The 18,801-nt window shown below is 28.2% G+C and overlaps 2 protein-coding genes across 2 annotated transcripts in view; both read right to left on the reverse strand.

Annotated features, from left to right (window-relative positions):
- Window positions 1–7,058: 7,058 nt before the first annotated feature.
- On the reverse strand, window positions 7,059–8,429 carry LOC107025387. The gene is made up of 2 exons (XM_015226177.2): window positions 8,187–8,429; window positions 7,059–7,812 (listed from the first exon to the last, which is right to left on the reverse strand). The coding sequence occupies exons 1-2, from the start codon at window positions 8,344–8,346 to the stop codon at window positions 7,535–7,537; spliced, it is 438 nt and encodes a 145-aa protein (XP_015081663.1). The 5' UTR covers window positions 8,347–8,429; the 3' UTR covers window positions 7,059–7,534.
- Window positions 8,430–13,360: 4,931 nt separating this feature from the next.
- The window catches only part of LOC107025431 (protein MANNAN SYNTHESIS-RELATED 1-like), a 6,396-nt gene continuing 955 nt past the window's right edge, over window positions 13,361–18,801 (reverse strand). The window contains exons 2-6 of the mRNA XM_015226218.2: window positions 17,496–17,625; window positions 16,822–16,892; window positions 16,020–16,105; window positions 14,657–15,245; window positions 13,361–13,913 (exon numbers count right to left, since the gene is read on the reverse strand). Of these exons, the coding sequence (XP_015081704.1) occupies window positions 13,635–13,913; window positions 14,657–15,245; window positions 16,020–16,105; window positions 16,822–16,892; window positions 17,496–17,625 (1,155 nt within the window). The 3' untranslated portion in view covers window positions 13,361–13,634. The remainder of the gene's footprint in view (window positions 13,914–14,656; window positions 15,246–16,019; window positions 16,106–16,821; window positions 16,893–17,495; window positions 17,626–18,801) is intronic.

Consider the following 18,801-nt stretch of genomic DNA (forward strand, 5'->3'; position numbering starts at 1 on the left):
AAAATTAATCATTATGAAAAGTGGATTTGGTAAACGTATCGTACCAAAATTCATTTCGAATATTCACTTATAGATTCCTTTTTAGTTTCCTTGTAAAAGCAATTTGTTTTCTATCAATTACCTTTTAGCCAATCACTTCATGTCATCTTTTTTATAACTTAAACCAAAAATAATGTAACGATGATAAAATTAAACAATTTTGAATAGCATAGAGATAAATTTGAATATCTTATTTATGGAAAAAAGATAAAAAAGATTATGACAAAAATCCATTATCCACCGTCAACTCTTCCCCAACCATCCAATATCCTATTGATGATGTCTTTCATTGTTTTCTTGTCTGCCCATAACATATAATCCCTTCGTTTCGAAAAAAATAATTTAATTTGATTTGATACGAATTTTTAATTTTTTTTTAAAAAATTTTATGATATTAGAATCAAGTCATATCAAATTCGTTAAAATATTAATTAATTTTATGATTTTAAATATATCATATTGAAAATTGAATTAAAGTGTTATAAAAAAATAAGTTAATTTCTTAAAATAAGCTTTATAATCTTAAACATGTCAGATAAACATGTCAATGTATTAAATTTGTTCTATAATTATTTTTTTTTATAGTTGTTTAATTTTTTGTTATCAAAGTTTATCATTATTTATTTTTTCTAATTATTTCGAGCTCAACATAAGTGCCTATACATGTAAATTATGACGTTACACATGGTTTGTCTTTTTTTATTCATTTCCTTATTATTTTATCCATAAGGTATTCTTTTTTCTTCTTTGTATTGTCACTTCTTGTTGCCCCATTATCTTTTGTCTTTTATTTTTTTTATATTTTCTTGGAAATAACGGTCGCCAACTACTTTTTTTAATTTTTATTTTAGGCTTTTCGTTATCGATATTTACTAATTTGATTACTTTAAATTCATAAAGAACAAACACATTCAAAGGAAGAGTATGCAAAGCTTGTTCCATCTTGAGGTTATATTCATCCCTAGGCCAGGGGCAGAGCTACCTTCCATGAAAGGGGTTTATCCGAATTTCTTTTCGATGGAAAATTATTTTATTTATATATGATTAAAATAAGTTTATAAGTATATAATGTAAATATCAAATTCCCTTTGACTATCTATTTCTATAGATTTTAAACCATTTTATTGAAAATCTTGACTTGACCTCTGCCTAGACCGATTTAAATTCAGAAAATTTGATTAAGTGAGTTTTGTATAACGAAAAATATCTATTTTCTCGTGTTCAATTAGTTAATATTTATCAAAAATTTAGTAAAATATTTTTTTTAAGTAAAAGTTGGGGAAAAAAAAGTAAAAAATTAGCTTAATACGTGACACATTTCATATTAATTAATTGTGTCCTTCGCATTCTCCAACACACATATTTTTCTTCGCGTTCATTCCCATCCCCACCGGTACCCCCACACCTCTACTCTCCCTACCTCTCCTAGTATTTATCAAAATTGTTTATAAGTATTTTTAAGATGATATTTTTTTAGTTGCTTATCAAATACAAGAAATTAAGAAACTAACTTAATTGAAAAATAATATTTTTTTGAAAAAAATATTGTTTTTCGTATGTCAAACCCACTGTAAGAGCAAAAGAAGTCTAATCAAACTATTCTCTCGTTCATTTTTATTTGTCGTATTGCATTTTTCGAAAGTTAACTAATTTCAAAGTTAAATTAAATTACATTAATCCGATATTATTATTATTTTAAAAAAAAAAAGATATTTAAAAACTATATGCAAAGTACTATAAATTGCAATTTTTTGAATATCATCAATATGATGAAAAAATACATCTTAAAATGTTAGTCAAAATTCTTATAATTTAACTTTAATAATAAAAATTATAACAAATAATAATGCACGAAAAGAGTACGATATAATCACACGTCCATAAACACATTAAACTATCCACGTAGCTATCTAACATTATCTTGCAATTATTACCGACCTAACACAAACCAGAAATAATTCTATAACGTACATACAAGCATGTCCACAACATAAAATATGTGTAGTACTAATATTTTTGGTAAAAGGATTGGAATTCACCTAAATAATTCAAAATAAATTATATTAACCAATAAGTGCTTGTTATCCACTTAGCTATAGATAATATATCTGATCAGTTGGCAGTTGCCCATAATTTACCCTTCCAGCAGTTTGTAGACAAGTGTTGTTTCTTCAAAGAACTTTTGAATTTGAGGCTAGGGTTTATTTCAAAAATAAAAAATAAAAAAAAAAATAAGAATAATATATATATATATATATATAGGAATACTAAAAATTTCCAACGAAACTATGTCGGCTGACCCCCCCTTGATATAAGGTGGGTCCGCCCCTGTCTAGATTGATACCAAATACTTGCACGTCTAGACACACTTCATGAGATATATAACTGAACATGCACTTTAAGTATTCCGTTTTGATCGTGCTCAAGTTGGAATATTTTGATTCCAGCATATTTCTATAAACGTCTAACCTCGTGTTAACTTTGCTTCGTGTCTCGTCAATAAGTACTAGGTCATTTGTAAATAACATTCACTATAGCATCTCTCTTTGAATCTGTCATGTTAGTACGTTCATCGCCAGTGCAAGTAAATAATAAGTCAAGAGTGGACCGCTGGTGCAGTTACATTATGACTAAAAAGTGTTATAAATCACCACCCACATTCTTGTATCGAGTCTTAGTGCTATCATATATGTCCTTAATCTAACTTCCCGCTCCTATTGTTATGGATAGGTCAATATTGCTCTTGGGAAGGGTCTCAACTCAAATTAATGGTGGAGAAAACTCTTATTTGGGTAGAATTGTCATGAATTGGCTTGGCTTAGGATTTGAGTGTAGTTTAGATATTTTTATATCATTAGTTATTGATTGTAGTGTTTTATTATTGTTTTAAACTAAGAACAAGACAAGACATTAAGAAAAGGAAAAGCTAGGATTCTTTAGAGTTTTCAAGGTTGATTCGAGGTAGGTGATGGTTTGTGTGTTTTCTAAAGTATATAATGTGTGCATGTTAACTGCCTTGTAGTATTATTTGTGCGATGTATGTAGGAGAAACTAGAAGGCTCATATGAAGTGACTTGATGTGATAAACTCATACAATGAACCTTTTATTTACTTGTTGTTTCAAGTTGGTTGTTCAATGTGAATGTGAGTATGCATGTTCTTTGTGATTGATGATCAGTTCGGATACCACACTGATACAGAATACTAATGGTTGCTTAGATACTATGTCTGATGTGAATCATTTATGGTTGGATCGAGTACCACACCAGTAGACTAATATAGCTTGTATGTGGTTTTCATGAGAGGACCACGTATATGAATTTTGTGATCATCTGGAACATGTTTTATGTATGTACTGATCAAATTAAAGTTGTGATTGAAAATCTGTATTATGTTATGACTGTTGGTATATGTGTTTGTATGTATTACTATTATGTAGTTAATTGTGTACATTAACATTTTGGAACTACCATTTGATCCTATCAGTACACTATATTTGTATACTGATACTGCACTTACACTATTCTTGTTAAGTATATGAAACATTTCAACGGTTGCTACGAAACCTTAGTTAAAGGACATTTGATCGTTCAATCCAAAGGTGAGCTACTCTTTAATTTGTGCTGCTATGAATTTTTCTCCAATTCTTTGTGTTGGGTTTTAGCAAGTGTGAATGGGAAAAGAAAAAAGAGAATATGAAAAGTGAGGGAACTACTTTGGAGGGAAAATGAAAAGTCATTTGCAAAGTGCAAATGAAAAGTCATTTCTCCCATATCGGCAAAAGAAAGGGAAATTGTTGTCCTTATAGAAGGAAACACTTCCATTACTTCTTAAAGAGCTAAGAAGAAGATGCCCCCTCGCGCCGTCGTCGTCGCTCGGCTTTGGCTTTGGATTTGGATTTGGATTTGGATTTGGCAAAGTCATTTCTCCCATATTGGCAAAAGAAAGGGAAATTGTTGTCCTTATAGAAGGAAACACTTCCATTACTTCTTAAAGAGCTAAGAAGAAGATGCCCCCTCGCGCCGTCGTCGTCGTTGCTTGGCTTTGGCTTTGGCAAATGATGTGATTGATTGATAAATTTTTTGGACAAAATTTATTTAATCAGTTTTTGTTAAATCAAATAAATCCTGTTAATATTATCTCTTATAAATTTGCGGGTAACGGTAACATTCCGAAAAGTCGTTACTTTTCCGAAAAGTCGTTACTTTCCAAAAAGTAGTTATTTTCCTAACAGACACATTTTTTCGAAAAGTTATTATTTTTTCCAAAAGACACAACTTTCTGGAATAAACAGGTCTGAACAGATTTCTCTGAACAGACACGTTTCTTGCTGAAAATGGCTATAAAAGGAAGTCAATTTTCGATTTTTTAAAAACTAATTTTTTTTTCTTTCTCTGCATTTATTTCATCTCTCAAATAAAATCAAAGTGTCGATCGACTGAGTCTGTGTGACTTGTTGTTGTTCTTAAGTTCGTTGAAGTTAAAGAAGTTTGAGGTACCACTATTTCTTTAACAGGTTTAATCCGTTTTATCTTGGGAGAAATTAATCCATAACCTTGGGTACAGTGAGGGGATTAAATTTCTTAAGGACACACAGTAGTTTCTGTGGACTCGGATTAATTCTTGTATTTTATATTTTTCTGCTTCATCTTGTTTCTGTTTCTGTTTATTAACCTTATAAATACAGGTTATTGTAAGAATAACACTTTGTCCATCTTTTCGGACACAAACTTTTTAGATTTCTAGGTTGATGTTTTCTAGTTTTCGGGGTTGCATCCTCATTCTTGACTATTTAGAGTTTTGGCACCATGACCTTCAGGTTCTAGGAAATTTAATTTCGCATTAATTTTGTTAATTAACTGAGCTTATGGGAATTCAATCTTTCAGTGTTTTCAAACCGTTTTTCGAACATTTTATATCGTGACTTTGTTTCTTATAATGATTTGATGAGTTTGAATTGATAGTTGGTTCTCCCATCAAAGGGTTGTGTTGGTGCCACTGCCGGCGGGTTAGGATCGTGACACTTAATCATTCTAATGTAAGTTACAAGAATACCTCTAGCCTACAAACATCCCCAAAGAACCTCTTTTAGGACTTTGTCGTATGTTTTTTCCCTAACTTCATAAACACCATATGCAAGTCTCTTTTCCTTTCCGCATATTACTCTATTAACCTCTTCACACGGTGAATGACTTTAGTATTCAACCATGCTGACATGAATTCAAATCAATTTTCAAAAATAGACACACCCTTCCTCATCGGCTCACTTTCATCACTCTCTCTCAAACTTTCATAGTGCGACTTAACAACTTAATACCCCTATAATATTGCAACTCTAAATATAACTTTTATTTTTGTACAAACATGTTCATCCAACACCATCTCTAATCTTTGGGCATCTTCATAGTCCTAAGAATGACATTTTTAAAAATTTCCACGAGTCACTCCATGCCTCATGTCTTGTCTGTATTCTTCTAAAATTTCACCAGTATCTTGTCTGTATTTTATATCATACACTACATATTAGACGTGACACATATAGTATGTATCACATCCGTCAAAATTATTTCATTCTTATCTTTGATTCACTTCACTTGATTAGATCACGAATGTACAATTTCTTATCCCCACCTTTGTCCCATATTTAAATTCAGCACCAATAGAAAAAAGAAAAAGGACAAACAAAGGCAGGACCCTTGTCCTAACTCCCAACTCCAATCAAACTAACTCATTATAATTTAATGTTGTTTGTCCTGGATCCTCTTTCTCTTTCCTCAAAAGAAGGAGAAAAAAAAAAAGAAAAGGAAAAGACCTACTTCATGCTTTGCATTCTTTGACTAAACAATGTGAAATCTCAATAATTGGCATTTCTTTACTTGACATGAGTTGTGTGGTCATTAAAGAATGAAGACTTTGAATACCAACCAAGCTACATACATGTGAATGTATCACCAAGACTTCTTTCTTTTAACTAACATTTTATTAGTAGTAAGAGCCAAATTAAGGGGCGTAGCCTTTACAAACTCTTGAAAAAGAGGCTAATTTAATTCAGACACGCATAATGAAAAATAATATTGTGGTGCAGTAGATAAGGTTGTTTCTCTTTTAACTAGAAGTTTTATGTTCGAATCTTAAGTGCGACAAAGAAATCATTGATAGGGAGAGCACTTCCGATCCCCAGAATGAAACTCCATGCGTGCGAATCTGGATTAGTCAAGCTTTAATGAAAATATTATTTACACTTTTTTTGTAGTTTTTGTCGTGATGGTTTTTGGTTTTTGTCTTTTGATGCAAATAGCTTTTTTTTCATGGAATATAAATTTTTATTTTATTTTATAATATTCTACAAAATCATTCTTTTGGCATAACAAAAACTTATGTTTCACTAGACATAATTTAAATGAAAAATAGAATCAAGTAAAATGAAACGGAAGGAGTATATAATCGTAACAATACAGAAAATCATTGATGGTCTGATAAGAAAATCGCAAATGAAATTAGATTTATTTGTTAAAAGGTATTAAAATTTGTAAAAGATAATTTCAAAAAATATAAAATGTTGTATAGTATTTGATTTTGTGTTGTAATTTTTGATTGATTCGAATTGTGCACCTACCCCCAAAATACCTAACTAAGATTAAAAGGTGTGCTAAAAGGTTTTAAACATACTAAGATACAAAAATTGTAAATTTAATTATGTCCTTCCTAAACAACAACACAAACAAAATGATACATCACACTAAATAACAATTTTTAATTTCATGAAAAATTTCATTATTACGAAAATTGAATTCATACTTATTTTAAGAAAAAATTTCATTGATATTATCCGATGATAAATCTTTTAATTGTTAGAGGTTTTAAAGAATACAATGTACACATTCTTTTAATTTTTTTAATAAAATTCAACCATTTTTGACTAATTCTATATTAGTATATTTAATAAATCTTTTTTTTTCCATTTGAAGCAGCTTTAATATACAATGAAAATGGGTCAACCCACTTGAATTGACTCAAACTTAGTCATAAAATCACATCCTTCATGTATTCAAAAATCACCTTCTATACAAATTAAAATACATGTAAATATTTCTACCTTTTACAATTTTTCCTTTAAATACACATAATAAAATTACACAAATTCCTTAATTAAAAGGAAAAAAAAATCCTAATTAAAACTACTCTCCCACATGATGAGCACATGGACCACCTCCTTCTCCTTTTTTCTTAAATTCTTAAAAAAAAAAAAGCTATTTACCTTTTTATCGTAATTCGAGCATTTCAATCACGAAATACACATGATCTCTTCACCTTTAATTAAAGGATCATGAATTTACATCTTAATATAGAGAATCTTTTTTTTCTAAAAAGCAGATCCTCCTAAACTGATCATATGCGACACGGATTTTCGAACATCAAATGGTTAAAAGAAAGTATGACTAAGTAATTTGTACATAAATTAATTTGGATAATAATCGCGAACCCAGATGGATCGTTAATAGGAATAAGTGACCCGGTTGATGACCCGACCCTTGAGCATAGCATTGTAGAGGGCGGCCCGATTAGCCGGCATTTCTTCCACTTTCGCCCTCTTGTTTAATTCATTTGAATCCGAATTTGAGAAAGCAGAGAAGACTTCGTTTTTATTTCCACGACGAAAATTATTATTATTAAAATGACGAAGCTTTCTATATTCTTCACTATTCCCACTTGGCTCCACCACATCTTCTGCAAATTTCACCCTTTTCTTCTTCTTCTCCTTCTTCCTTCTATCTAAAATAAAAAATAAATTAAAAAAAAACAATTATTAACATAAAAAAATTAATATATATATATTTTTTTAACATTATCAATATATTTTAATCCCTTATAAAAATTATCTCTCTCCTATCATTTCATATGACAATATTTAATCAGACAAAAATAAACTAAAAATTGCTTTTTACATAAATTAAAATCATTTCGAAATTTGTGATTTTAAACATGGTTTCTACGATCGCCAAAGTATTTCATATGATATGAAATTGAAAAAAAAAATATCATCAATCACCCCCAATCCTCATTATTGACAAGACACATGACCTTGTGCTAAAGTTGTACATAACTTTGTCATAATGAAACAGACTAAAAAGAAAAGCGTGTCATACCTGTAGATATGCAGGATCGAGGAGGGATATTCGAAATTGAATTGAAGGAAAATTCTTGAGTTTTTTGAAGACGAAAAGTGGCTAAAAGGATCATAGTGCCAGCAGATACAGCCATGGCTGTGGCAAATACAACACCTTGAGAAGTCAACAAAGAAGACATAATTGAAAAAGAAAAATTTTGAAATTGAAGAAATAATGGTGAGGACTTTGTTGGAGTTATAAGTAAGAAGGATTAATCAAAGAAGACAAGATATATATATAAATAGTATAAAGTTTGTGGAATTTTTTTTTTTTGAATTTATTAATCTTCTAGATGAAATAAAGTAATGAGGAGGAAGGGTTCAATTATTATTGGTTTAAATTAATTGTTTTTGTTGGTTAGACTTTAAGAAAAAATAAAATAAAATAAAATAAAATGTGGAAGATTATTTGATGGTGTGGCAAAAAAAGGCTAAATGGAAATGAATATGTCAGCATAAATTTAAAGGCTTTTGGTTAGAAAGAGAGGGTACTAGACACTACCAAAAAATATTAATATTATTTTTCCACCTTTAAATATTTAAATATATACCACGTATATTTTGATTAAATCGATGAGAAAAGAAAAATTTATGAAAAAAATAAATTTTTTTATTGTTTCAATGAAAATTTATTTTCTCGTGAGTATTTTCAATATGCTGATTCAATGGAGAAAATCATGTTTTATAGAACGTTTTTACTGATTTGTGGTAAGAAAAAATTTAGTTTCTAATAATAGATTTACTATTTTACAGCAAAAAGTTTATATTTATTTTGATTTTCTTTTACTATATATATAAATTATGAATTATTAATTTAGCTCATAGAAAATAGAGTCCACCCATTAAGGTCCACTAGGCTAAAACACAACGATTTTAGTAATTACTATAACCCAAGCAAACAATTAATTTGATTTGATAATTTCCCTTTTATTATTAAATATTTGTAAAGATAAATAAAATATTATTTGTTAAATTATGAAGAACAATATTTAAAAACTAAAAAATTTATAATATTAATAAAATAAGTAAAATATTCTTTAGTTGATCGTGCACATCACGGCAATACCACGTTTAAAACTACAGTGTGAACTCCGATGTCAATTCCTTGCTAACCAAACGTTATTCTAGGAAAGTTACGTATTTGACCGATCGACGGAATTATGAATTTATATGAATATTAAAAAAAATATTTTTATATATAAAATAAATATGTTAATATTATAAGTATATAATTTGAATCAAAATTATTGGATTCTAGTTCAGTAAAGATTAGTCCCACCTCTCCAAAGTCTGAAATAACAATGGTCACATAACCAAGTAAGAAAATATGAAGTGAACTTCAAATTAAAGCTGTCAAAATGAATCGGTTCAGCCCATCCGACTCAATCCTTGCGGGTCAAGAAATTTGAAAGGTTAGGGCAGGCGGGCCCTTCATTTGGAAGGGCTTGAAAATGCTCAACCCGAACCCTATCCTGGAAGGGCCGAAGGATGGGGCGGACTAACTTTTTTTTTTCAAACTTAAAATTCTATAACAACAAGAAAATGAAAAGATTTTCGAATCAAATATGACAAAAAATAGTGTTGTTATATAGTAGCAAAAATCTAGTGCAGTTAGCATGTATTTCGCACACCGATACGCGATCAAGATAAGAGAATGACAAGCAGGATGAGAGGGAGGCGATCGAGGACGTGATATTTGTCTATGTATCCTAGTTACATGCAAAATTACTTGGATACAGTTTACCTAGAACAAATTAACCTAATTTTGAGTCCATATATTTCTAGATACATATATTTGGACGTACCAAAATTTGGTAAGATTTATAATATAACATACTGTGTATTTAAGTAATTAGATTATATATTAGTGAGATTATTGTATGCTACCTTTAATTAAAGGTTTTGGCCCATGACCGACCCGATCCGATCCAAATCAAGCTTCAAAGGCCAAAAGCTTATATGAGCCGGACTTATAAATACTAAAAAAATAAACTTAAAAAATTATATCTTAACTTTATCATACTAACAAATTAGATTGAACCGACCTCATGAATTAAGTCCATTTTGATGGCTCTACTCCATATATTCATACATGCTAATAGTGGTTCTTGAAATTGACTTGTATTTAAAGTTTGATTTGAAAGAAAAAAGTGAAAGAAAAAAGAGAGCATATAGTAAATGAGAAATAATTCTACTTAATTAACTAATCCATTTGGCAAGTTTAACTTTATAATTCTTGAGAAGGTGCTGTGAAGTTTCCTTTCATATATTTTATATTTTATATTTTAATTTCCACGTTCACCCCTTTTTATAAAAGAAAAAACAAATAAATTTGGAAAAATCGTATCTAGATTTGAGCAAGTCATATTTTAATCCTCCCTTTAGACGTGGTGTTTATTTAATTGTTTTTATTTTTTGGTAATAATTATAGACTTTATTTTTCCATGTGTTCCTATAATAAATTTCTACAATGACATGCCAAATTCAATAATCATTCTTTTATTAGTGAACTAGAAAATTAAATTTTTTTTCTTGTGATTGATTAGAAAGAGGAGGTACATTTAAGTAGAGATCTTGGTTCATCTTCTTAAAATAATTCTCGATGTATAATTCAGATATATCTAGATACATGTATTTTAGGATATATGATTAAAATTAAGTGTGATTTGTTCGAGATATATTCTATTATAGTGAATTCACCTGTATGTGAGATACATAATAAATTTCGCTTGCATCCCTCACCTCTCTTCCATCTCGCTTGTCGCTCTCCTATGTAACTGGTATCCATATACATGTGAATCACATCAGATACATAAATATACATATACTCATGTATCTGAGATAAACAACGAATCTCGCTCGCCTCTCTCTCTCTATTTCGGCGTATCTAGTAGCAATACTACATGTATCTAAGTGTATGATCTTCCTCAGTATATAGTAAAAAATTCTTAATTAATGATAAAATGCGTAATATTAAAATACATAGATATCATATTATGTGATTGTGGAGTATGTCAAATTATGTAATTTTTCCTTTAAATTAACGTAACTAAATATAATACATATTGCCATAACCTCATTCTTATGAGATGATCTTCTTCCTCTTCCACTATATATATGCCAAATGTTTTCATTTCAGAAAGTTTTTTAAAAAATAAATTCTTCTTCTTAAGAAATGAGAAACGTATATTTATTTTTCCTCCTAAAATATATTGATTACAATTTACACATGCATTGACTTTAATGTTAGTCTCATTCCACTAAACAAAAACAATTTTTAACGGCATTAAATATTAAAATTAATAAAGAGTACTAAAGTCTTTACCGACATTAGTTAAGTATCATTAGAACCACTTTCGCTAAAAGCTTTAGAGACACATACAAAGAGTGACAATTGCTGCTAAAAAAACATATTTAACGACAATTAAGAATTAATTGTCGCTAATGATCATTTTTGTTATAGTGTTCTCATAACCATATGGTTACTTACATTGCCTTGGAAACCAATTGGAAACTCACAGTATTATACGATTGATATATTACTCGATTCATGTTGAGGTTACATTCCATTAAAAAAATTATTAAAATTAAATGTGTATTTGACTAGTTTAATCTTATTAATGATGCTTTAATTTGGAGTTTGGACTCGGAAGTTGATAACTACTACTAATACTACTGTTTCTATAGTTATTTAATACTAAATATAATATGAGAAAAAAGAATAAAACTCTTTTGATTTGTGATTAAGCAATTAAAATGAAATATCTTTTTTGGTTATATTTATAGAGGTTAAGTAAAATAAAATCGAAAGAATAATTAATGTATATCTCGATAAATAATTGATAATAGTTAAAAAAGAAAATCCACACACCTTGTGATTCACATTTTGGGATCAACCAAACGTGCACGTTATTTTTGGTTGACATTATAAGAAAGTTTTGTAAAGATAAAAATATTCTCTTAGTAAATAAAAAAAAATACTAATATAAAATAAAATACCGATTTTTTTTTTAAAAAAATTAAAATAAAGATAAATAAATATATATTTTAATTTCTTTTTTTTTTCAACCACCTCTTTTTTTTTCTTGTTGCAATTGTCTAATATTATTGGTGAGACAATGTGAATAGAAGACGTGTTGAGAAGGATATAACAAACTTGTAATTGGACATTTTTAATGCTTCACAGGAAGTTTGTACTGTTGCTTAAGGTCTTTTTCTTTTTCTTTTAATACATTTTACTTTCGAAAATTATTTGACCTGATTAATCTGAATTGATATCAAACAGATACATTAAAATGTTTTCTATATAATTTATATTCTTAGACACAAACTTATAAGTAATAACTCATAACCTAATATATAAAGATTAAATTTTGAATTCGCCTTAATTATTAGAACGATCAAAGATTTGTTATTTATATAGTATTATATAAGTAATTGAATGTGTATTTGCTCAATTTTTATATATTCAAATACATATTTAGAATAATTCAGAATCTTAAACCATTGAAATTAAATCTTAAAAATTTGGTATTTGTTTACATATTTCTTATTTATTTTTATTTTCATGAAATAAATATGTTTTTCTTTTGCGTGTTTTTTTTTTGGGCACCATTTGTGTTATAAGACCAAAAGTCCTAAATTCATTCCTACCATGTGTATATTATTTGGTTAATCAAATTTTCAACAATTATTTGTTTTTCTCTCTTTTTTGAATTTTATTATTTGTATACTATTGATTCTTATGCTTTCATCATTTTTACTATGGAAAACCTTTTTTCTATCTTGGTCTTCAATAAATATCATGTTTTAAATTATGGTAAATAATAAATACACAATTGGTTATACAAGTTTTATAATCGATATACATTCTGAGATACGTATATGAAGAACAAATTAGCTCATATCATGCTTAAATTCTGTTAAATAACTAATATATGATCATTTATACAAATTTTATAATAGATATACATGATGATATACATAGAATACAATGAGAGATACACAAATCAAGTTCTTGCCTTCTTTCTATGAGGGATAAGTGAATACCTCTTATTATGGTGTTTATTAGTAGTGGTATATATATATATTATATATATATATGCAATTTATGTTTTATATTAGTCAAAAAAGACTTACTTAAACTCATCGATGTATACAAAGTCCTTTCATTTCCTATTCATCCCCATTTACACACACAAAAAAAAAATATAACACTCAACATACATTTTGGTATAATTCAAACAATTTAATAGGTACTTGTAAACAAGACATTCAAAAATCAAAACTACAAGATAGTATACAATTGCTAAACATACTTCTAGTAGCTACTATATGAACTTTATTTATTACTACTACTCTCACACATGTTGACATTAAAGTAAAAGTAGACACAATTTGCTTACACTTATATATGATTGATGATAATTCAACAAAAGCATGAATAAGCCCAATGTGATTTCTTGGATATGTATGGAGAGACATAGTTGACAATAGAAGATGAAGTAGAATCCTTTTGTGTTGGATCAAGTACCTCTGTCTTACCAGAGGCAATTCTCTTTGCTACAACATTAGTGTAGAATAGATTGGAGATTGTTGGTACAAATACATCAGCTTGTGTGCATACTTGGAAGTCAATCACTTTCTCAAAATCAGAACTTTTTGTGATTTGGTACTTAGCCTTCTCATATGCTGGAATTATAGCATCCTGTTGCAATTGCATAACAAGAGGAGTGTTGTTCAATAATCAAGAAATAGGAGGATAAATAGAATTTCTACTTACTTACTCTCCAGAGTGACTCGAACCCTCAATCGTTTACTTGGTGGTTGAGGTGCTCAAGTGTAAGCCTCACTCTATTAGTTACTCTCTCTTTATTACATTTATATGACATATTAGTCTGTTTAAAAAAGAATGACACAATCTTCATTAGAAAAGTTTTTGACTTTATGTGTTACATCATAAAAATGTTGTGATATGTTTAACATCTAGAGCACGAGTTCTCAAGATACTTTTGATATGTGTTAAAAGTCTGTCTTTCTTCTTATACTTGATTTTCAATCAAACATTGTCATATAAAATAAAACTAAGAAAGGATAGTTTTGTGTGGATTATTAATCTAATGTCCACATTATTTCTTCAACTTCTTAGCTTTATTAGTTACTTTCTTTGTTCCATTTTATATGACACTCTTAATTTGATTGAATAAGAATGACATATTTATGTATTCGAAGATTTTCTTAGCTTTAAACTTTCCGTCTTATCCTTAGTTCTCAAGCCCTTATAGACATAGAGATGTCATGTAACTATTTAAGATCTACACAACAAAGTTCTAAAGGTACATTTGGTATATGTCAATAGTCAGTTTTTTTTTCTTAAACTCCGAGTTCAGTCAAACATCGTCAAATAAAATAAAGCCAAGAAAACAACTAATTCATAGACATAAATGTTACCTTGGTGAATGTGTTGGGGAAGATCTTTCTGAATTCATCAAGACTACTATGCCATCCACTTTGAGTCAAGTAAATTGTAGTGTGCCTTTGATAGCCAATCTTCTTCAAGAACTCACCAATGTCTTTGGCCTCAAAACAATCCTTTGTTTTAATCACATTCCCTTTGCACAAATTTCCCAATGATTCAACCTTTAAGTCCATAGCAACAAATTGTCCATTTGTTTTATAGCTCAAACTTCTTAATGTCCCAATCATTGAGCTAACCAATTGATTTAACTCTTGTTGTAACTCAAGGCTCCCAAATATTGCTAAACATGCATTAGGGTCCATCTTTATATTGTCTTTTTTAATGATCTCTTTAGCTTTTGACATAGTTGAAGGTGACAAGTTTGTTGTAAGCATTAAGTTTCCTTTGGCTTTGAATAGTGGCTTAATTTTGGATTCAATGAAGTCTTTGGTCACAATGAAAGGCACCTTTATGTTTGTGATGTTCACTTTTGATGCCTCCATTGGTGGATCTTTCACTACTTGAATTGTGCCATCTAAACTTGTCATGAATCTCTCTATGTCATAAATATCACCAAATTGCCTACAAATTTAGACAAAAAATAATAGAAAAATGACATGAGGATTGTATATTTAATTTAAGTTATTATAACTTGTGAATCAAAGGAGGAAAAAATATACCTTCATTCCTTTTCAACCAAGATTAGACTTTGAGTGAAATTCTTTTAAGTAGGGTGTGCTTAGTAGGGAGGAACCTTACATAATTTTCAATATTTTTCATGTCTGTTGGTTAAATTTTTTGAAAAGCATTTTAGTTCGTAGTAAATAATTTCTTACAAATAGAAAAAACGACTTTCTAGGTGAATATGAAAAAATAATTTCGATAAGTAACATTTCAATAACCATTGATTGTCTCCTTCTCAACCTCGAACACATTCCACCACCCTAGCCCCCACTACCATACCGCATCCCAATTCCACGTGCATCCATGTATATTTTCTTAGATTAATTATATTTAAAATACTTTCGAAAAATATTTTCAACTTACTTATCAAATATTAGAACATATATAAGTAATTTGTTTTTAAATTATTTTTTATGAAAATATTATCTTCTATACCATACACACCATCTTTATCAACCACCTACTCTTGTTTTTAAAGAAAAATCCTTAAAAAATCATTTAAATACAAAAATAAATAGTTGATTTGTAAAATTATAGATGGTATAGTATATACCACTATACCTTATAAATAAGTTTTATTTTTCCTCTTTTTTTTTCCTCTCATGTTATTGAATTGCTAAATAAATAGAATCATTTTCCACAAAAGAAAAAATGTAAATAACTAAAATTTACCTCTTGTGCCCTGTTTGGCTTCCTCTTATTTCAGGAAGGACTAGAGTTGCCCCAACATATTTGGCCACAACTACTGCATTAGCAATCTGAGATGCATAATAACTAAAGTTATATCGAAATTTATTTATTTGATATAAACATCGATAAATATTTACCATTCAATAATAATAAATTTATTTTCTATCTTAGAAAAGAAAAAAGAGCGATTCAAACTATCCTTAAATTATTTGATATTATGTCATTAATTTGCTTTTTGACACAAATATGTCAAGTGGTGCAAAATTTCATAAATCAAATAATGATTAATATAAAATATGTTTTTTTAATTAATATTTACTAACAAAAAATAAAGAAGAAAAATGATAAAAATTAAAAAGACAGCAATGATGCCAGCTAGTTGACTCGTGGCAGCTTCTTGTAACTCCCACCCCCTTGCTTATTTTGTCCTTTTGTTTCTTTTAAATATAATTATTTTCTTTTTTTTTTCAATTTAATTTTTCAATTTGGTGTTTAAAATGGTAATTTTAACGTGTTATAGCAAATAATTTATTTTATTTTATAAAGGGAAAAGGGTCTGATATACCCCTCAACTTTGTCATTTAGAGCTGATATACCCCTCGTTATAAAAGTGGCTCATATATACCCTACTTGTAAACAAATGGCTCACATATTTATAGGTGAATAATTAAGTACTTTATAAATATCGAATATCGAATGTGAATAAATTTGTATTCTTTGAGATTTTTGATAAATCTATATAAATTCTTTTGAATTATCAGTAAAAATAAATGAAATTTAATACCTGTGTAATATGATCTTCAGGGATGTCTGTTAAATTAAAAAAGATGTAGCCTTTGCCCTGTTCTTCATTTGCTGAAAATTAATTAACAAAAAAGTTAAAAATTAAAAGGGAATTAATTTACTATCATCCAAACAATATTGACAAATGGTTAAACTTTATTTTATGAGTTTAATTATTTTTCCCCTTATTTTTTGTTTTTTTGAAATTTTTTAAAAATATGCCGTAAGATTTACGTACATTCTATCTTTTCAAATAATGATAATAAATTTTATATGTATCTAATATTCATTCAAGATATTTGAAATCATTGAGTCACACTACTATATTATGTTAAAATATTTAAAATATGCTATTTAATCATTTTATTTGTATATACAATATTTTTTTCAAGAAAATACATGTGGCTCTGCCTCTGCTACTAAAAACATAGATTTTTCTCGCTGCAAATTAACGAAAAGTTTGTATTATAAAACATTATTTTTCTACTTAGTAAGTTATTGTCCACTGAACCATCTCATTGAGAAAGAAAAAATTGGAAAACGAATATAATTTTTCTTCTTTTCTTACTAATTCAATCAAAATGTTTGTAGAAATAATCTCCGAAATAGAAAATTTCAATGGTAAAATAGTGATTTTTAGTAGCTTAGTTAGTAAAATAATTAAGGTGAACTTACTTGTTGATAATGGCTTCCTCCAACAAGGTTTAAGGGAAAAATTTTCCCTCCAAATCCCTCCTTTGTCTGAGAGTTTAACAAGACTTTGCTTTGAAACTTTTACCAAATCATATTGCACTGAAAGATTTTCCTATAACAAAAAAATAATATAAAGTTTAACTTTTACGTACTGACATAATTAAAGAAAAAAAAACAAATTATATTATCAGATCATCGTAAAGAACAAAAGATAAAATTAATAATTAATAATTCATAAAGTTGATTAATGCTAAGTAGTGTTCAAATGAATAATTTATTAGTGTGACTAATTAGAAGACTTGTTCATATACTTTTTTTTATTCTTTATTATTAATTAATTCCAATTATTATTATTATTTCATTTAATTCCAAGAAATTCTTCAGAAACTTTGGCCTTATAAAAGGAAAAAAAGAAGGAAAATTTCATGACTTAGAAAAAAGTCATGATGAAAAATGAGGAAAAAGAACTATGTATTTCTTTTTAGAAAGTGAGCGTTATATTTACTCTTATAAAAGATAAAAAAATATTAACAAGCATAGTACGTTAAAGTAAAACTATTTATAATAAAATATGTAGAAAAAATTCCATTTAAATATCTTTCATTTTATTGGAATTTTTATGTGTGCATATGAAGATGATAAAAAAAATTACTAAAAATCTTCCCAACTTATATCAAGTCCAAATTTTGTTCACCAATAATTTATATAGGCTTAGTATTTTTTGAAAATAAATATGTTCTATGTTATAACAAATAAAAATAACTCGTTAGTATTAAATTAAATTATATTAGTAATGCATATAATGTAACTATTTTTTTAAAAAAAAATTATTATTATTATTTATATGATATCATGACCTTAGTTTGCCAACTAAAATTGGTGCACAATTTTTAACGGTTAACTTTAAAAAAACAAAGATCACCAAGTCAAAACTTTCTTTTCCTTCCATCGGGTGCCGTTATCGATTTCTGATTAATTTCAATTCACGTTATATTAAATAGAAAATATTTTCTATTAAGATTTTTTTACTTTATAATCTCTGTTAAAGACAAAGAAATTCTATCTACTGCAACATATAATGATGAAAAGAAACTAATGATTCATACAATTTCTAATTACTACACTTAAAGCCTAGTTTTCGAAACTCGCGAAAACCACCACCTCCTCTTCCTTCTCCTCCTCCTCATCATTGCAAAATGAAATAATAATTTCGAAAAATCACCTTATAAATTGCTAAGAAGTCTACCTACATTCGAGATATGTATATCTTCTCCACCCCCTCCCACCC

This window comes from Solanum pennellii, chromosome 7, assembly GCF_001406875.1.
Source record: "Solanum pennellii chromosome 7, SPENNV200".
NCBI lineage: Eukaryota > Viridiplantae > Streptophyta > Magnoliopsida > Solanales > Solanaceae > Solanum > Solanum pennellii.